The sequence below is a fragment of the Sebastes fasciatus genome, chromosome 2 (genome assembly GCF_043250625.1).
Source record: "Sebastes fasciatus isolate fSebFas1 chromosome 2, fSebFas1.pri, whole genome shotgun sequence".
NCBI classification, from domain to species: domain Eukaryota; kingdom Metazoa; phylum Chordata; class Actinopteri; order Perciformes; family Sebastidae; genus Sebastes; species Sebastes fasciatus.
Window position 1 is genome coordinate 14,464,054 of NC_133796.1, and position 21,319 is coordinate 14,485,372.

At 38.4% G+C, this 21,319-nt stretch overlaps 1 protein-coding gene and 1 long non-coding RNA gene across 3 annotated transcripts in view; both read left to right on the forward strand.

The window, feature by feature from the left end:
• LOC141753017 (uncharacterized) overlaps window positions 1–21,319 on the forward strand; it is a 602,052-nt gene that overhangs the window by 83,780 nt on the left and 496,953 nt on the right. The window lies entirely within an intron of this gene.
• LOC141752691 (ubiquitin-conjugating enzyme E2 Q2-like) lies at window positions 421–19,938 on the forward strand. Of its 2 annotated transcripts, none has more exons than XM_074610824.1 (13): window positions 421–1,061; window positions 4,946–5,050; window positions 8,729–8,851; window positions 9,221–9,274; window positions 9,709–9,849; window positions 10,878–10,962; window positions 11,708–11,768; window positions 11,860–11,950; window positions 12,046–12,104; window positions 12,261–12,309; window positions 12,453–12,557; window positions 15,145–15,211; window positions 16,668–19,938. In XM_074610824.1, exons 1-13 carry the CDS (start codon window positions 903–905, stop codon window positions 16,697–16,699), a joined length of 1,131 nt encoding a protein of 376 aa, XP_074466925.1. In that variant the 5' UTR covers window positions 421–902; the 3' UTR covers window positions 16,700–19,938. The 2 variants fall into 2 exon arrangements, with proteins under 2 accessions (XP_074466925.1, XP_074466934.1); XM_074610833.1 differs by having other exon boundaries at window positions 12,453–12,548.

Sequence of the window (21,319 nt, forward strand, 5' to 3'; positions counted from 1 at the left end):
GTTTTACTCTGTTATGTATTATCTAAAGCAGGAAATTGGTTATTTTCATTTACAAAAAAAACAAAACGTAATCTAAATAATTCCAGCTATATTTATGGTACCAAATTAAATATTATCACAGGAAAGGACCAACTCTATCTAAGTTCTGTGCACCAGTTTTACTCTGTTATGTATTATCTAAAGCAGGAAATTGTTTATTTTCATTTACAAAAAAAAAAAAAAAAAAAATCACATAGAAGCTCCTCTCCCTCTCTAAATGTTTGACTTAATGATTTTAAAACTTTTGCTTTATTCTCTTACACCCTGACATAACTAAATGTTGTCGCTCGCGCTGTATGCTGGGATTGCTGCTGCTGCTGCTGCGGGTGAACGGTAACGGTACCGGGGGGGAGGGAGAGACGCCATCTTTAAACCCCCACCAGAGGCCGTCAGCTACAGTTGAACACCGGGAGATGAAGAAAAACACTAGTATCACCACAACCTACAGCAGGATCTAACTTCACATCGGCAGGGAGATGCTGTGAGATTGTTTCCCCGGGTTAAGCCAAAACAATACGGAACTGTCCGATGGCGATGTGAGGAGACGATCACGGGAACCTTTAAGAAGTGTTGTTATCACAGGCAGACAACAACAATAGACGGAGACGGAAAGACAACAACAACGGAGCTAAGCTAAGCTAAGCTAACGCGCTAGCATAAGCTAAGCTAACGTTAGCTGCTACTTCGTTTGAAATTTGGACATAGCTGGTTCTCTACATCCAGCTACCTATTTCTTTTGCCACATTTTAAGCAATTTTTGAAATAGAATAATATAGAAATTTTGAGCTATAAGTCCCGACTTCCCCCCTCCCCTAACCCTCACCCTCAGCGGCGGCCCGGCCAGCCGGAGATGCGTGGAGAAGATGTCGGTGTCGGGGCTGAAGGCCGAGCTGAAGTTTTTGGAGTCCATTTTTGATCCGAACCACGAACGATTCAGAATCATTGACTGGAAACCCGACGAGCTGAGCTGCCAGTTCAACGTAACTGGAGAAAAGCTGTTAATTATCCACTGTAATATCACGGTAAGAGAGGAAGGGGGAGATAGGAAACACCCGGGTTTATACACACTTGCTCTTGTTGTTTCGTTAGCATGCTAGCCAGGCTAACGAAACAACTGTACAATCTGATGCTATGCAGGTTTTTTTGCGTAGTTTCCATAGCTAGTGTCTGCAGGAACTACGCAGTAACTCAATATTAGGGGGGTTTGTTTGCTAACAATCCGATATTAAACAGGATTGATAAGCAAACCCTGGCTGTTAGCTACACTCAACGTGAAATACATTTGTCTGTGCAATATATCCTTGATTGCTCAAACCACTGGCGCACTTACTTTACACTATACATCCTATATACACTTACTTTACACTATACACTTACTTTACATTATACATCCTATATACCACTTACTTTACACTACATCCTATATACCACCTACTTTACACTATACACTTACTTTACATTATACATCCTATATACCACTTTACACTATACATCCTATATACCACTTACTTTACACTATACATCCTATATACCACCTACTTTACACTATACATCCTTTATACACTTACTTTACACTATACACTTACTTTACATTATACATCCTATATACCACTTACTTTACACTATACATCCTATATACCACCTACTTTACACTATACATCCTATATACACTTTACACTATACACTTACTTTACATTATACATCCTATATACCACTTTACACTATACATCCTATATACACTTACTTTACACTATATATCCTATATACCACTTTACACTATACATCCTTTATACACTTACTTTACACTATACACTTACTTTACATTATACATCCTATATACCACTTACTTTACACTATACATCCTATATACCACCTACTTTACACTATACATCCTATATACACTTTACACTTACTTTACATTATACATCCTATATACCACTTACTTTACACTATACATCCTATATACCACCTACTTTACACTATACACTTACTTTACATTATACATCCTATATACCACTTTACACTATACATCCTATATACACTTACTTTACACTATATATCCTATATACCACTTTACACTATACATCCTTTATACACTTACTTTACACTATACACTTACTTTACATTATACATCCTATATACCACTTACTTTACACTATACATCCTATATACCACCTACTTTACACTATACATCCTATATACACTTACTTTACACTATACACTTACTTTACATTATACATCCTATATACCACTTACTTTACACTATACATCCTTTATACCACTTTACACTATACATCCTATATACACTTACTTTACACTATAACATCCTATATACCACTTTACACTATACATCCTATATACCACTTACTTTACACTATACATCCTATATACACTTACTTTACACTATACACTTACTTTACACTATACATCCTATATACCACTTACTTTACACTACACATCCTATATACCACTTACTTTACATTATACATCCTATATACTGTTAATTGTCCACTGTAATATCAAAACAGGATTGATAAGCAACCCCTAGCTGTTAGCTACACTGAATGTGAAATACATTTGTCTCTGCAATACATTCTTGATGCAATATACACCTCAAGTGCAACTACCTCTGTCTGTTTACATTTTATTTATTACATCTATACCCTACATATTCTACAAGTGCAATTACCTCTGTTTACATTACATCTAATTTTTTTTATATTTTATACTTCTAGTGTAACACTTCTGTTTATATTTATTTGTAACATCTACTTTACCTGTTTTATTTGCTTTATAACTAGGTGTGTTGGGGGATTTGTTTGCTAACAATCCAACATTAAACAGGATCGTTAAACAAAGCCTGACTGTTAGCTACACTGAATGTGAAATACATTTGACTGCAATATATATTCTTTATTGCTCTAACCACTGGCACACTTACTTTACACTATACACTCTATATACCACTTACTTTACACTATACATCCTATATACCACTTACTTTACACTATACATCCTATAAACCACTTACTTTACACTATACACCCTATATACCACTTACTTTACACTACATCCTATATACACTTACTTTACACTATGCATCCTATATACACTTACTTTACACTATATATCCTATATACCACTTACTTTACACTATACAACCTATATACCACTTACTTTACACTATACATCCTATATACCACTTACTTTACACTATACATCCTATATACCACTTACTTTACACTATACATCCTATATACCACTTACTTTACACTATACATCCTATATACCACTTACTTTACACTATACATCCTATAAACCACTTACTTTACACTATACACCCTATATACCACTTACTTTACACTACATCCTATATACACTTTACACTATGCATCCTATATACACTTACTTTACACTATATATCCTATATACCACTTTACACTATACAACCTATATACCACTTACTTTACACTATACATCCTATATACCACTTACTTTACACTATACATCCTATATACCTCTTACTTTACACTATACATCCTATATACCACTTACTTTACACTATACATCCTATATACACTTAATTTACACTTTACATCCTATATACCACTTACTTTACATTATACATCCCATATACCACTTACTTTACACTATACATCCTATATACCACTTACTATACATCCTACATACCACTTACTTTACACTATACATCCTATATACCACTTACTTTACACTATACATCCTATATACCACTTACTTTACATTATACATCCCATATACCACTTACTTTACACTTTACATCCTATATACCACTTACTTTACATTATACATCCCATATACCACTTACTTTACACTATACATCCTATATACCACTTACTTTACACTATACATCCTATATACCACTTACTTTACACTATACATCCTACATACCACTTACTTTACACTATACATCCTTTATACCAGTTTACACTATACATCCAATATACACTTACTTTACACTATATATCCTATATACACTTACTTTACACTATACATCCTATATACCACTTACTTTACACTATACATCCTACATACCACTTACTTTACACTATACATCCTTTATACCAGTTTACACTATACATCCTATATACACTTACTTTACACTATATATCCTATATACACTTACTTCACACTATACATCCTATATACCACTTACTTTACACTATACATCCTATATACCACTTACTTTAAACTATACATCCAATATACACTTACTTTATACTATACAACCTATATACCACTTACTTTACACTATACATCCTATATACCACTTACTAGACTGCACATATGTACATATTACATTTATTTATTGTACATACTACATTTATTTATTGACGGACTGCACACACTATGTTCACCCATTCACTCTGGGTATTAATAAAGGTTCATCTTATCTTATCTTAATATATACCTCAAGTGCAACTACCTTTGTTTACATTTTATGTATTACATCTACCCTACACTATTCTACAAGTGCAATTACCTCTGTTTACATTACATTTATTTTTTATATTTTATACTTCTAGTGTTACACTACTGTTTATATTTATTTATTTATTACATCTACTTTACCTGTTTTATTTGTTTTATATAACTGTGTGTGTGTTTTACCTGATATGTTTTATCTGCCTCGTTTAGTTTTGTCAAGTATTTGTTTTAAAGCACTGATCAGAAGTGGCAACTGTGAATCTCCTATTTAATACAATGATAATAAAGCTTTCTATTCTATTCTAACGATGCACTCTGAATGCTAATGTTTCAGTTTTTTGACGCTATATCCTCTGATTTCTATGTTTAGCCCTGCGACACGCAAGTAAATATATAGGTCAAATGTATTGATGTAACTTGTCACGTTTTTGTGTTTTAGGAATCTTATCCATCTACGCCTCCAATATGGTTTGTGGACTCTGATGACCCGAGCTTGGCGCAAGTTTTGGAGAGGTTGGAGGATGTGAGAAAAGGCAGCACCCTGGTAGTTATCCTCTCTTTGTTTTTTTTTCACTGTGTCACTGAGGGAAAACTTGATGATTCATGCACACTTCGTGAGGATCTGCTGCTGACAATTTTTAGTATTCATAATGAATGTTAACCTTGATCCAAAATATTGCCTGTACACATATAGTATGTTTTGTGTGAATACTTCCTACAAGACATAGGTTATCGTGTGATACGGCAGTTGGCTTCAAGTTAACAAAAATGAGGAAAAACTTGACGATTCATGCACACTTTATGAGGTTCTGCTACTGACAATTTTAGTATTCATAGTGAACCTTAAAACCTCGATCCAAAATATTGCCTGGACACATATACTAGGTTTTGTGTGAATACTTTCCTACAAGACTTAGGTTATCGTGTGATGCAGCAGTTGGCTTCAAGTTAACAAAAATGAACAATGATGAGCAGATTATTTATTTCCCAGCTGATTTATTTTTAACATATCCTGGTATATTAAAACAGAGCTGATGCAGCTGCAGCCAAATATAATCTGTAAAGAAAAACATGTTCTTCTGTGTCCTCATAGTCCACCTAATGGAATTTGCAAGATTTCACCTTGCCTGAAGGAAAACAACCAATCAGACCCGAGGATTCTGTACAGCGGCTGTCAATCACTGCTCGCGAAACTCGCAAACTGATCAAACTGTCAAACTACGGAGGGCTGATCAAATATGAATCAAGATTCCGTTACTGTAATGCCTATTTCTCGTCTTAAGTGTTTTCAGAAACATATTTTAGTGTGCTGTTTAACTGTAAAAAGAGAAAGTTTGCTCTGGCGGGTGGGAGGTGCTTAGTTTTGGCTCGACTGTTTTCAACATGGTGGCCGGGTCACAAACTTTCTCAGCTCTGATTGGTTGTTTTTCTTCGGGCGTGGTGAAATTTTGCAAATGCCATTAGGAGTACAGGAGGACACAGATAAACATGATTTTTTTCACAGATTATTAATCTCATGCACTACTTTCAGGATAAAGTGATAGTTTTATAAAAAATTACCTTTTATCATATTTTTAAAGTTACCAACTGCAGCTTTAAGTGAATTGCTTGGCTAAACAAAGTGTTGACCAGGCTGCCGCTCAGCAGGAGCATTTTCTTTGCATTATTGTTAGGACTGGATATCGTTTAAAAAATTGCAATACCAGTACCTTTTAAAGGGTCACCGATACTAATAGGGTTCTTCATTTGATACCTCTTTTTGAAACTTCATTTGATACCCTTCATGTGAATGGAAGCATTCAGTTGCGTAAAATGCCACCACCATCGCATTTATTTTTATCAGGTGCCACAGAGGTTTAGTATAGCCATACTTTCCAAAGTTTTAGTGGCATCTCGGCACGCTGAACTGCCAATTCCATCAAATACACCGCGCTCAACTTCACCACACCACAGGCTGTATGGGTTGTAGCTGCTGCTGTGGTGGGCCAATCACATGTCGCATTAAATCAAAGAACGCATGTGAGCAAAACTATATAAATAATACTTTTTTTCTAGATCTGGGTACAAAGGGATGAAATTCAGGTATCAATTGACTGGAGACATTTCGATACTACTTGGTACTGGGTTATTTAGGTCGAGGTATTCGAGTACCTATACCCAGCCCTAGCCAGCCTGCTGTGTTGAGGTTCAGCAGAAGGAGGCAGCTGATTGTGGTCTTAAATAATCTTTTGGAGCCACTCCTTTATTTTGGACTTTGGTTAGACAAGCCAGAGCTATCATTTAGATTCGTTATTCACTTGGTACTGCATTATATATTTATATTCTAGACTACATATCATAAAGTGTTTGTCCTTTAACATTTTTTGCACCAAGCTGTTTGCAATGTTGAACTAGTTAAACAGTGTTCACCACAGGTTAAGTTAATGCCATTTTAGTCTTAAATTCACACAAATTGTACACAACTTGGAGCTTATTTAAAATGTCTTATGGGCTTTCAAGCATAAACAAACAGCTTGCATGTGCTGCATAAATGTGTGTGACTTTGCACTTGGGGAATGGGTTGAACGTGTATAACTGGCAAGTACAAACAGGCAGGTTTTCAGCAGACCAAATGGCTGTGACATTAGATCATTGCGACAACCTTTGAGGTCAAAATGTCTGTGACAAGCAGATTCTCATGTAATCCTGCGTGTGCAGTGACATCCTGATCTTAGTTAGCCTACTTATTCATGCTGCTCTGTTTGTAGGACACAAAAAGTGTTTTTTATAGAAGTGCTGTTGGATTTTTTTGGACAGAAGATTTTTTCATTTGCAGTTTGCACCATATCTTAGTCTAAATTCATTGTGAATGTTGTGAGTTATGTAAAGGGCAAACCTTACCTTCCTGTGGATAGATAAGATCAACCTATTTTCTTACTGTTGCACAGATGGTTTAGCGGTATCGTATATTTGAATTGCACCAAATTTGCAAAGGCAGAACACAAGCTGGTGGCAGCTAAATGATTGTTGCCTTCCTCTTTTTTTTATGAGTACAAATGTCAGTGTTTGTATGTGTGAATCCTTACTTTGAAGTCATATGTGAGAGTTATTGATCCTAATTGTATTGCTACTTATAGATTGCAAGATTTTACATTGTTCCACAGTTGGTCAAATGCCCTGCAACACACTGCTTTTGAAATAATGTAATCATCCCATAACTTTTGTCTCCTACAATCACAAATTGATAGTTTTGCATTCAGGATTCTGTGATTTAAGATAATCTAATATAATGTAACATATATTATATATATATATAATAAATAATGAGGCTATACAATGGAAACCGCTTATAGTGATCACATTTCTCCAGGATGATTACTATAACCAAATTTTTTATGGTAGTTCTTTATCGTGCAGATTACCATCTAATTTGTAAATTTATTACATGAATACAAAGTTATGAAATGGACAACTTTGCTATTTACTGGCTCGCTGCCAATTCTTCTGCCTTTTCCTTCACCAAGGGCGAGGAATTGCCGTTTTTGGCCGGCTCTGTGTCACTGCAGTGCGGGCGGTGCATGCAGATGAATGGCGCCCCTTTGCCGGGGCTCCTCGTTTGCTCACCCGGTGTGTGGCACGGAGGGAGGCGGGCGCCGTTCGTAAGCATGTGCTGCCCACACTACGGTGGCGCAGAGCCATTTGAGGATTGGCAGAGTTTCACTTTTAAGAGAGTATTACGTGACCACTTGACAAGGGCGACTTCAACCACAGGTGCTTTTTCCGTGCACATTTGTTTGTCATTCAGAATAAATGACTTTGTTTTTCCCGTCATGATTTCGATGTGCACGCAGCTGTACTGTAAGTGGACTACTTGACTACTATAAGCAAATTATTTAAACAGCATTTGTATAGGAATGATTCTGTCCCAAGCTTTTTGATCCATATAAGCGATTGATCACTGTAACCGTGATCACTATAAGTGGTTTCCTCTGTGTTAATTATCTGAAGTGAGGGTCTAAGGACAGAGGGCGTTACAGATTGTAAAGGCCCTTGAGGCAAATTTGTGATATTGGGCAGTATAAGTAAAATGGACTTGATAGTCTAAGTCTACTATTATTAATGAATGCGATAGTGTTTCTGTCACATGTCTGACATGTGGCATTTGCTGTGTAGCTGCATTTGCTATCTTGAATGTTTTTTTCTAACTCTGTATTCCCTCCTCTTTGTGGTTTCTCTTTCCTAGCTTTTGCAGCAGTTGAAGAAACTCATTTGTGACCTTTGTCGGCTGTACAACCTTCCCCAACATCCAGATGTGGAGATGCTAGACCAGCCCCTGCCTGCAGGCCCCGTGGGACAAGACCGAAAGGCAAGGCTGCATAGTTCGCTCTAGTGAAATACATCCTCATGGCATGACATGGATTGGCAGGGCCAGGACATGGCCAGTATTCGATTACTTTTAAGGAATAAGACATACATATTTAAATAAGGTGGTTTTTATTATTCACTTCCAAACCACTTTTGCTCAGTAATGAAATAGCAGCCTACATTACAGAGGGCCTTGGTGATTTAGTTGTTCTCTAAGCTGATCAATAGGCTCTTCCTGTGGTTATGGTCAGTAAAAGGTGGTCTTATGTAATAAATAAATAAATAAATAAACAGCTCGAGGAGTCTCTTTCAGATGACTTTATTCGGTTTGACTCAATGTCTTGTTAATGGTGTGTGTATGTGTTTATAGCATGGGACAGAGGAGGTCACATCTGAAGAAGAGGAGGAGGAGGAGATGGGAGAGGTAAGTTATCATCTTTGGTCTAAACAACTAACCTATGGCTCTTAGAAGGTTGGACTCTTTAATGAAACACTAGTATTTTCCTACACATTATTTGAAAGAGGAATGTTATGATGTTATGCTTATCATTTAATAAAGATTCAGATGTTTAATATGTTTTTGATTGGTATGTCTGTCCTTATCCTCCACCAATACATACACATTGTTATTGTCTTTAGGTTTGAATTGATTATGATCTCGTCATCCTGGATATTGACGAGCTAATGTTAATGTTTTTCTTTGTTACGATGTTATTCTAGTGAACAAGGAAGTTTGATCACATCTTTTGACTTGGCACTGGCTTTGATCCCTGTGCCGTTTTTTTTTTTATGTTGCATGTATTGCTGGAGAACCAGAAAGTATTTGAAATGTCTAAAATATTGAATATGAACCAACAGGACATAGAGGATCTGGACCACTATGAAATGAAAGAGGAGGAACCTGTGGATGGGAAGAAATCCGAGGATGATGGCATCGAGAAGGAGAATCTCGCCATCCTGGAGAAGATCCGAAAGAACCAGAGGCAGGACCACTTGAATGTAAGTCTTTGGCTGTGGCTCCCTACTCACTATCCAGGGAGTTCTATATAGAGAACTAGTGAGCTCACCGGCAAAATTAAAAAACACTTTCGGATACTACTCTGGTCATTGTTTCTGTACCGTTAACTACATCATTGCTGTCGCACAATTAAAACGTGCCAGATCAACGTCCATAATAAATACTGAAATGTATTTTTGTGATAAATACACATTGTAAGCTATTTTGTTGAGTTGCCTCTTAGTGAAATGCTCTGAGTGGATTTAAGTTCCCCTGGTAAGCAGTGATGCCGCGTATATGTCTAGAGCTTTTATTGTGAAAGGTCAAAATGGAAAGAGTAAGAAGCGGTGGTTCGTTGCAGTCTGCCGTTGTGGCGTATTTTCCCACACTAATAAATACGAAGTACTTTGTGACCGTTTGTGTTGTGATGCGCTGCTCTGCTCACATTAAATACATTATTTTCACACTCATGGATTTGTCTCAATCGCCCTGCTCTCTCTCCTCTCGTCCGTCTGCCATTTCTTTCCTTCAGCGCATTGCATGATGGTATATAGTGCCTGTTTAGTGATCATTATTGTTCACTATTTTTGACATTGCATTGTGGGATAATTTGAGTCCACTATATAAGGCATAATAATTCTCAGTATACATTAGGACAGCACTACAAAATGGTGAACTCACTATATAGTCCACTATATAATGAGTAGTGAGTGATTTGGGCCTTTATTCAGTAAAGTACATATATTGTTTTAAGGGGCTTATGGTTGATAACATATTGAATTATATCCTGAATATGGAACCTATCTTGCATGTTACAATTTTCTCTATAAATATATACTTTGAGGATCAGTGAGGCATTCTCTCAAGGGGTGCACCGATATAAATATTGATTGATGTCTAGTGGAATAAAGCTTTCTGTTTGATGTCGGCCCACGTTAAGTACAGATGACAGGTTTACCCTTGCGGTGGATTGCAAAGCACCGTGTTCTTTGTCTTTTATTGTAACGGTTGTTGTTTTGAATTTTTGCAGGGAGCTGTGTCTGGTTCAGTGCAAGCCTCTGACCGCCTGATGAAGGAGCTTAGAGAGATCTACAGGTCTCAGAGTTACAAGACAGGTATGCACTCTGCACAATGGTCTGCTCTTTGGTGCAGATCTGAGTGAAAAGAACACTTTCAACTAACTCTACACGGAAACAAGCATACATACCTACAAACCCTCACACACACAATAATCATCGATTCTATCCACTTGATGTGATTGACGTCAAGCATTGCAATACAAGAGCTGTGATGTTTACACGATCAGAGCTGAACATTTGAGAGCAAGTATAGTTGTGCAGAATTCAAAAGGTGCCTAACTTTGTATGACTTGTCCATACGACTTCAGCTCCACCCTCATGTGGGTGTGCAGACAATACTGTAGGTTGCTACACCCTTTATTGTAACTTGCAACCATCTCTTGTATGCTTTAGTAAAAGCTTTAAGCTCCCTGAGGCAAATTTGTGCTATTGGGCTGTACGAATAACAGTGACTTGACTTGACATTGACTCGCTTTCCACAATAGCTTTATGGCTTTCCTTGAAACATAAAGGAACACATTATTAAAAATTAGGCAGAGACCCATTTTGAAGTATTTTATCTTGTGTAAATTATTCACCTTTGAACAAGGCTTCCAATTATTCACGCTTCACAGAATTAACTGACAGTGGTATGAGCGTGGAGGCACCACTTAAAATACACTATCCATTGCATTACCTTTCAGTTTATAACATGAAAAGGGAGATTAAATCATTACAGTTTTTACCAGACCTCGCTTTGTGAGACATCTGAGAACTACTATCTAATCAATTTCTTTTGCAGGCATCTATTCAGTGGAGCTGGTTAACGACAGCCTGTATGAATGGCACGTCAAACTAAGGACGTAAGTAACTGTGGGATCTTGTGTCGCATATTATTTTTTTCCTCTCTGTCAGCATAAACACAGACTGATTGCATGATTTAATGACCAACAGGGTGGATCCGGATAGCCCCTTACACAGTGATTTACAAGTCCTAAAGGAAAAAGAAGGAATGGATTACATTTTACTAAACTTCTCATATAAAGTGAGTAACATCGACTCTGCATTATTAAAATGAAACACCATTTTGGAGTCTTTGAAGTCTGTAAATTGAAATTTTTTGCTGGTCCTGCTTTACAGGATAATTTCCCCTTTGATCCACCGTTTGTCCGGGTGGTTTCGCCTGTGCTTTCTGGAGGGTGAGTTCTTTAGCTCATACACTTTTCACAATTTCTTCCATCCCCATTGACTATTTTCTTAGTTGAGGCTGAGTTAGTGAACAAATTGATTAAACGTGTGTTTTCTTTTGGAAGAGGACTTCATTGTGTTTTTGTTTTTTTCTGTTCTTGCTTTAGTTATGTTCTTGGAGGAGGTGCCCTGTGCATGGAACTTCTCACCAAACAGGTATGTCAAGTGTTTTTTTTTCTTCAAGCCGTAAATGAAAGTGAATTTGCACTGCATAATATTCAATATAACCTTTATATAATATTTGCATGTTTTACATTTTTAGAAGCTACTCCTATTGACATTGGGTTTCCTGTTTGCAGGGTTGGAGCAGTGCCTATTCCATTGAGTCTGTCATCATGCAGATCAATGCCACTTTAGTCAAAGGAAAAGCCAGAGTGCAGTTTGGAGCCAATAAAGTAAGTGAGGTGAAGTGAAGCAGGTTTCTTTTCAAGTCAGGAAATGTTCTGTGATAATGTTGAGCTCACCTAAGGAATGATGTGGATCACAATGACAGTGCTTTGACACAAAGGCGTCCCTTGGCTCTTAACGGTGGCCTGTTGTGCTGTGTGAGAAACTCCTGTTTCTGCAGCCGAGGCTGGTTATGTGCTATTTTTTTTTTTAATCCAATTGGAGTGGGCTTGGAGGTGCAGCGTGTCACCGCTGGGATGGCCAAGGTAGATGCTTATCTGTTTGTGCTGTTACTTGTCATGTCCTTCTTAATGAAACCTAATCTGGCTACCGGCTTCTCTCAGAGTTTGATAAGTTAAGTACCAAGGAAACAGAAATATTTAACCCCCTCTCAGAAGCTCATAGATGCAAATCCTATTTTAGTTTGTCATATGTTCTGACGCAGACTTAAATTAGTTGATGTTTTTCACTTTTTTAGTTTCCTGTGTTTGACTTTCATCTTTTCCCAATCTTATAAATTCTGGGTTAGCATAACATGCAACTGGGATAAAGTTTATTTGGGACACATACATGTTATTTCTTTACATTTGAACCTCTGCACTGTTACAATGCAAGAGTTACTTTGATTAGTTGAATACTGAGTGTCTCTTACAATAGCTACTAAAATTTGTTTTTTACTCGGAGAACTATGAGCAAATGGATCATTGCTTTTTTTAGGCCCTTTGCATAATGTTATAAACACGTGAAGTTATTTTTATTCGGAGAGTTGTATTTTTGTCAACCATAAAATTGGACCCCTAACAGTTTTCACTCAAGGCCTGACTGTAGTAAAGTGTCTGTGTTGTGTTTGAGGTGAAAATACTTGTTTTGAGAGTGTCATTTTAAGGAGAATGTGTAAGTTGTACACTATAGCTGCTTTAAAGCTCTGCCAGTACTGGAAAAATGCATTCATGAGGATCTTTACCCCTCATAGCACTTTCAGATGTATGCAGTAACCTGGGATAAATCGGTGTTTGCTGTCAGTGTGAATAGGTCAACCCATGTTAGACAACCTGGTGTCATGACCTGTCTCAACCGGGGCTAAGCACTTAATCTGAAACCACTTCACTTTAGTTTGAAAAGGTGAACGGGGGCTTCTTACACAATGGTTGTCTACACAGCCCGCCCAGTGAAAGCAGCACGTAAGCAGAGCAGATTCAGTCCTCCTGTGTCTACACAGGATGCGTTCAGGCAGAGTATTGAGTGTAGGTCACCCATGTTTTTGCAGCCCTCAGAGCCCAACACACAACCACTGAAGGCATGAAATGCAAGAAAATAGACTTGATGCATAAAAACGCACTTTTGTTTGCAGTTTCGCGCTGAAAGCGTGAATGACACACGTGCCATTATGTGGCCTGAGTAGACTGCTGTATTGATTTGAAATAGAAGCATGTTGGTTTGAGACGCACGTGAGAAGGACGACTGAAAAATGTGGTTAGATAAGCTATTACCATACAGTTGTGTATATATAGCAACTTTTAGCCTTCTTGGTCATAAATTAAGTTTCCCTTGGCTGCTTAAGGCAGGTTTCACAAAGAGAGTTTAGACTGGTCTGTAGTGTTAGGCCAGTCTTAGTTTTGCATTTAGATTAGCCTAATCTGCTAGTTGGACAGTTTCACAAAAATAAAAACTGACTTTCAGTAAGCCTAAAAAGTTAGCCACCCTACCTCAGGCTAACTCAGAACTAAGGGCCACGTTTCCATGGTAAGAATTAGTGACACCAAGAGACAAATAAGAGGAAAATATGGCTCATAAATTGTGGTTTGCTAACAATATCATGGAGTGAGCAATTAAGTAGGAAAGAGTTTTTAGAGGCGGCAGTGACACGTTGAGGACATAATGAGTCTTTTTTTTTTTCGCCTAAGGAAAAGATCCTAAGCCTGATGGATGACTTAGCCAAAGTATTGAGCCCTGCCACATTAAGAAGCCACAGTATCTTTATTTGAGATTTTATTGTACTGGAAGTTGTTTTTTTAAAAGTTACGCTCTCGCTGAATTTTCCCTGTAAAATGTTCTTGTAAAGTCTTCCAGAACAGTTTTGCTGGAGTGAAGGGAGCTGAGCAGTCTGAGCAGTCAGCCATGTTTTTTAGTTTGAAAAAGGTCTTAATTTACCCAGAGTACATGGCAAATTAGATAGTCAAGAACTAGATAGCATTGTGCAATGGATTAATTTAGACTATTACTTTGATCCAAGCCATAGTCCAAGTCCGTCTTTGTGAAACCGACCCCAGGTGTGGAGCTATACACATTGCTACACTCTTTTATGCAGTGAATTACTGTCAGAAATAGATTTGTGCAAAATCTTGTGTAATTGTGTGCAGTCCTGTGCAGAGCCAGGTCTTCTGTGAATATTGATGACCAGGTGTGCGTGACAGCATGAATGGTATGAATGGTCAAACAAGGGGAGAATGCGTGTTTATCCTGCACCATACACAAGTTTTGTTCTTGAATTTGGATCTTTTTCTCTGCTTGTAGAAAACCACTGTTATTGCTGTTTCCTGTTCTGTACTATTGTCATGAAACCATGTGCACACTCCTAATGTTCATTTTCATCTTTTAATGCAGAATCAGTACAATCTTGCCAGAGCACAGCAGTCCTACAAATCCCTGGTTCAGATCCACGAAAAGAACGGCGAGTGTTTTTGTCTCCAGTTTCATACAGTGTGCATTACTGACCTTGTTTACTGAAACCAAATCCCTCCCAAGGCTGAGGGAAATTATTGCTTGTACTGTTGTCTATGTACCAAACATGGACAGTATTTACATACATATAGTCCACATTATTACACTCAATTTGTATAGTAGCTAGCAGAATATAGATAACAGCAATACACAAACAACATGATTGTGATTCAACGCCATTCATTCACTCTAGAATTAGACTATACTGTATATGTGTATTTTAAACATTCCTGCTAATATGAACTAACCTGCATAATGAGATAATAACTGGTATTTAGTGCTGGTATTATTTAAGTGTATAATTGCTGATGTCCATTAAGCTTCTATAAACTCTGAATCTATAATGAACTGATATAAAAGTGTTGGTTATACATTGTTAGGGAGTAGTAGTAGTGTATAGGTGCGCTGGTTACCCACAGGCTATTATGGAAGATGACTAATGTACTAAATAATTGTCTTAACAATCATTACATTTATTTATATAACTTGCTGTTCAAAATGTCACGTTCAGGTCCAATGACGAATGTTATAACATCATTTCACAGACATGGCTCATTGCTATATATAAACTGAATGCTTTGTGACTTGGATCATTATGATTGATATTCGGCTGTTTGCAAGCTGAGCAGAATACAATAGCCCAGTCAAATCCAATTAATATAACATGAAATTGACAACAAGATAAGAATCAAACATTCACACTTGAAAGTTAATTTTCTGGGAGAAACAGCACTGGTATTTCAGTTGCTCAATGATGTATTAATGCAAATGTACGTTGTTGTCTTTGACCTCTGTGAAAACACCAAACTGCATTTTATAACCAGAAGTGCAGGTGAAAATATGTAAATTACTTTGACTCTGTCAGACTACACTGAGTTATATTTAATTGTAGTAGAATATAAAAGTTGAGAGCCGAAAGCCTGGCTTTTAAAAATTCAGAACCATATGTGCCCTGGGCCTAACCCCTGAGCACTTTCTATCAGAATAACCAGACATGGTTGGAAATGCAGGTACAAGCCAATGAGGCAGAAAATGATGCATGTGCAAAAAGCATCTACATGTAACCCTGATACTATTGGTGGATTCAGATTCTGACGTACAATAAACCTCTGATGCGCGCTTTGACTGAATCAGTGAGGAAATAAAACAGTGTGTCTGGCAGGAGGAGACAGAAGCTCAAGGTTTGTTGAAGAAAACCTGCCAGCGAGCAGGTTAGGTTCACAGAGTCAGTTACCATGGTAACTGACCCAGAGTTTAAGTTACCTGTCTTCCTGGAACTGAAAACCCAGAGTTTCCGTCATCTCAGGGTACTGAACCCGCTTTCTGAAACAGGGCCCTGGTGATGTCACTGCAGATTGTTGTTTTTGTTAACTGTATAGTAATGTTTTGTTGTTTTTTTCCCTTAGGCTGGTACACACCCCCTAAAGAGGACGGCTAAAACAGACTCCTGCCTTTCCTGCACTGGGACCACATGTCTTCGATTTATTTTTTCCTTGCGACCAATATTTTTTTTCTATCCTGCAAACCATTTCGTTCTCTTCATGAGAGTTTGAACTCCAAACCAAATTCCTCATTCAGTGCCCACCCAGAAACTAGCACATAAACACACACACACCCCCCCACCTGAAATTTACATCCAAGCTCATCAGCTACTCGCAAGGGCGTCCTCTCCTCAATATTTATCTCTCTGTACATCTGTTGTCTGATACAATCTTTAATTTTTCCATTGCGACATTCATCCCATACTCCAGGAAAATGGCGGACTAAATATCGCGCAAACTCACCCTTTGGTTTTGGCGTCGAGCATGCCAAGGTTACTTGCTGGCTGTGAGTTGAAAAGTGCAGCATGGCTTTACCCGCCAGCCAGCAGTGGCAGTGTGATGCTCCAGTCGCCGGACACTGCCTCTCTGGCCACACACTGGATCCCTGATGTGATGCAGTGGTGGACTGGGAATGACATTTAAATGCTGGTGGTGGAAGAACCGCTACCGTTTCTCTCCATGGACGGCCTCTGTAATATTGTGCTCATGTATTATCTTTGCAAAGCCAAGATCCCTCCTCTGGAAATAACACGCTTCTGAGGCTAGCTCGCTTTCAAACCTCTTATCTTTTTTAAAGCTTGAAGCCCTGAGGTGGGGAGGAAGAGAAAAGAGACTTTTTTGCAGCCTGGCTTGGGACAGCCCATAATGAAGAACAGCATCCTGCTGAGCTCCAAAGTCGGAGACCGCTGTCATCATCGCAACCAGCAAACTCCCTGCAGGAGAGGTTTGGCGCAGTCGTAGGTTGGCAACCCAAGAAACCTGACCGGGCAAAAGCAGGGGCGTGTTTGGTTTGGATCACACTGTAATGTAGTTGATTTTAACTCCACGTGTAAACATGTAAATTTGTATTTCTGCAAAAGGATTTAATTGTTTATAATGTAACCTTGTCTGGGTCTTTGACTGGGCAAAGACTGTATTACTATATACCCTTGACTATTAACAGCAGGGGCACTGCAACTTCTCAAGACCCATTTAGAATAAGAAAAAGTTGCTTCATGGATACTCTTGCAGAAGGAAACAAAAGTACACCGTGATCTTATGTAAGCTTAATGACTACTGCGGTTTTGTTCTTTTTTTTTTTTCTTTTTTTTTTATAAATAATATTGATTTGTAATCCTCATGTTATTGACAACATCGACAGTACCATTCCCCCTTTATTTGATGGCACCTCTTAACTACAACGGCCGTAACAATAATGGCATAGACACAGCTGTTTTCTGGCATTCCAGAGGTTTGACTACTCGTATCTAATCACTCAAACCGGATGAACCTCAGTAAGGCTATGCAGTGAAGACAGTCTTGTGGAGTTTTGAAGAAAATGAGTCTTAAACAGCTTAACCGTGTAGTCACCTGCTTAGTTCTTGTAGCCGGTTCACATCCTGAGCACTTTGCCAATCCTGCAGTCCTAACAGTCTGGAGAAAAAAAAGTGACCTTTTTACCTTCTGACTTTTCCTTGACCTCATGGCTGGGTTTTAAAATAACGCAGCCCCGAGTTTCAAATTCACAGCAATAGTCTCGACCATATATACCTTCTGGCTTCACACCTGGGAAGATCGACTGGAGTCTGTTCCATTTTCCAGATCATTTGTGTAGGTTTGATAAATATTTGTTCAGATTTGCCACCGGAGGGACCCCAGCTCTTCCCATTACCACCTCTCTGGTTACTATTCATAACCACTCCCGGCGCCGCTGCACCCCTCAGCGCGCCGGGTCTTTGATGTAATGTGAATAATATGCAGAAAACTGTGTGGAGCATTCCAATTAATGCAGTTACACGTTTGTTGTGGGTGTTCTATTGTGTGGTTACTTGCATTGTTTTTAAGTATATTGTCCTGAAAACCAGCATAGAAAGCTTAGTTATGCTAATTCATACAAGTCATTCCTCATTTTTCTTTAAGTTAGAGTTTCCTCAGTGATACTAACCTCAGTCACAACACACCGATAACTTTCAAAAACAGGTGGAGATGGGTACAAAAAACATTACAGCCTGTTCATATTCAGCACATGTCTGGCATTTGTTTAGACTAGACAAGATATGTCGCACTCCTTTCTCGTTTTCACCACAAGCGAAAATCCCAACATGACTGGATCATTGGCATGGTTGTTAGCTGTTGTGATGCCATTGGTAACGTACTAATCACTTCATCCTGGTCACTTTGTCGAAGCCCACCCCCCCTGCATTCCCTGGAGGAGCAAACTCAGGAATACATACTGCACACTTTGCTAAAGGATTGCTTCAGAATACCGTCATGAAGTGCAAGATTGAATGTGTCAATCTTTTTTTGGGCCATTTTAAAAAAATGAGGCGTCTGTTTTACCGATAGGCAAAAACACTTAGATTTTCTGAATACCTTTGAGGTGAAATAATTAATTAAGCAAGTTTTTTGGGAATGATCAGATGTGGAGCAGGGATTTGCTCCCACCCTCAGATTAACCTGCGCTTGATGAGGGGTTCAGAGCACATCTACCCTGTCTCTTTGATATTGCTGTATTTTGCATGTCAATATACTATCAATGGGTGTTTTTCCCCCCAAGCTACTGAAGGCAAAAAGAGTGGTCGGGTAGGGTGGTTTAAAAAGACTAGATGTATCCGTTTTTTTCGATAATTTGTTTCCTTACCTTGTGGTTTCCTACATCAGTGCACAGGATAATTTCTCCTCTGCGTGCCGCTTATTGAACCAGGTCAGATACTTTGAGAGACGCATGGAATTACAAGACATCCCACCTGCTTGGATTACCTTTTTAAAAGATGCCAGGATTCCCCAACAAAAGTAGCAGTTCAGATTTGTGTGCCATCAGAACAATTGTAAACCCCACATCTTTAACCTGACCTTTGGAATAATGGTGTACTCAAGTCTGCTTGAGCTTCTCTCACACAACTCCTGTTGTCTGACTAACAAAAAAAAAAACCTTCTCTGCTTTGGCGAGCAACATATTGGTCCGAGGTCTGAATTGGCCTGATCCTGGGTTCTTTACCTTGCTTCATTAACTGCAGTGGCCGGGTTATAAAGTTATGCACTGTTAGCATGCTTTGGTTTGGTTTCAGTTTTTTTTTCCATTGCAAGGGTGATTTTGACCATGTAAAGTAATTTGTAAACTTGCATCAAGTTTATAAATAAAGAATTTTATGAAATATCTCTTTTTCTTCTGTTCTAATTACAAGTGTTTATCAGTAGGAAATGGAAAACTATTTGTTTCCTGGAAGAGTAATCTATCCAAAATCTCATGAACAGTAATACGTATTGATAAGTAAACCAAATAAATAGGTTAAAGTGATAGTTCAGGTGTTTTGAAGTGTGGTTGTATGAGGTACTTATCCATATTAGGTGTATTACTTACAGTAGATAATGGTCGGCACGCCCCCAGTTTGAAGAAACAGACTGGAGCACCGGAGCAAAGCAATACAGTGCTGTGGACGGGGACGGCAGAAAAACATTTTAGCCACCTAAAAGAACGACAAAATTTAATTGTACGCTATATTTAGAATATTTTCACCGCTTTATCTTGCCATCAGACAGCCCTTTCTGACGGGGAACTGAACTGAAAGTGAAATTTATCTATGCTCTCTCCAAAGCCAGCAGACTTAGATGACAAAAACAGTATGGATACGTTTCACTTTCAGTTCAGTTTGCCGTCAGAAATTCTAAATATAGCACACACTTAAACAGATGTGATTTTGTTTAGGTGGCTAAAATACGTTTTTCTGCCATCCCCGTCCACAGCACTGTATTGCTTTGCTCCAGTGTTGGTGCTCCTGTCTGTTTCTTCAAGCTGGGGGCTCGCCGGCCATCATCTATAGTAAGTAATACACTTACGATGAGTAAGTACCTCATATAACCCCACTTCAAAACACCCAAACTATCCCTTTAAGCAGTTGTTTTATGTGGATCTTAGTTTTCCAGGTAATGCATTTCTTGTATTTTCCAGTAGATGGTGTTCTTTGCCAAAAGATTAAGGTGTCAGTTTTTATCCAGAGCTGCCGTCATCATCCAAGGGGACAAACACCCTTGCACCCTTTTTGCCCCAGGAACTGAGGCAGTGCACTTATGGCTGTGCCCCTCTGGTTTGCCTCTGACACACATTACTGTAGCTCTTGTTGACCTAAACTGTGCATTTAAGGGCCTCTGTTGCTCAAAGTGTACCATCTATTTAAAACCAAAACATTACAACTCAGGTATGATGATTTAATTCAATGCACTTTAATAACCATGTAGCAAAACAGGTGCGATCTCTTTCCATCCAACTCATCACGTATTCACAATGTTAAACAACAGGAAGTACAGAAAATAGCCACAATATACGTCATATGAGATCACCCAGAGGGCAGTGGATGAAGTAAACAGTGGGTAAAAATCAGATTTTGAACCAGTTTGTCTTGGCGGTGCAGTGATTTCTAGCAGCTTCCTGGGTGAAGGCAGTAACAGGTGGTGTGCTGGGATGAACAGATTTTATCCTCTCTAATTTTTGCACAAATAGATTTCCTTTTTTCATTTCCCACCACTTACTCACTGTTCTT

Excerpts from the sequence above, each read along its gene's own strand:
- LOC141752691 (XM_074610824.1), top strand. The coding sequence starts at position 903 with ATGTCGGTGTCGGGGCTGAAGGCCGAGCTGAAGTTTTTGGAGTCCATT. Across the intron at positions 10,963-11,707 it reads GTCTCAGAGTTACAAGACAG|GCATCTATTCAGTGGAGCTG; the intron begins GTATGCACTCTG and ends TTTCTTTTGCAG. Across the intron at positions 11,769-11,859 it reads TGGCACGTCAAACTAAGGAC|GGTGGATCCGGATAGCCCCT; the intron begins GTAAGTAACTGT and ends AATGACCAACAG.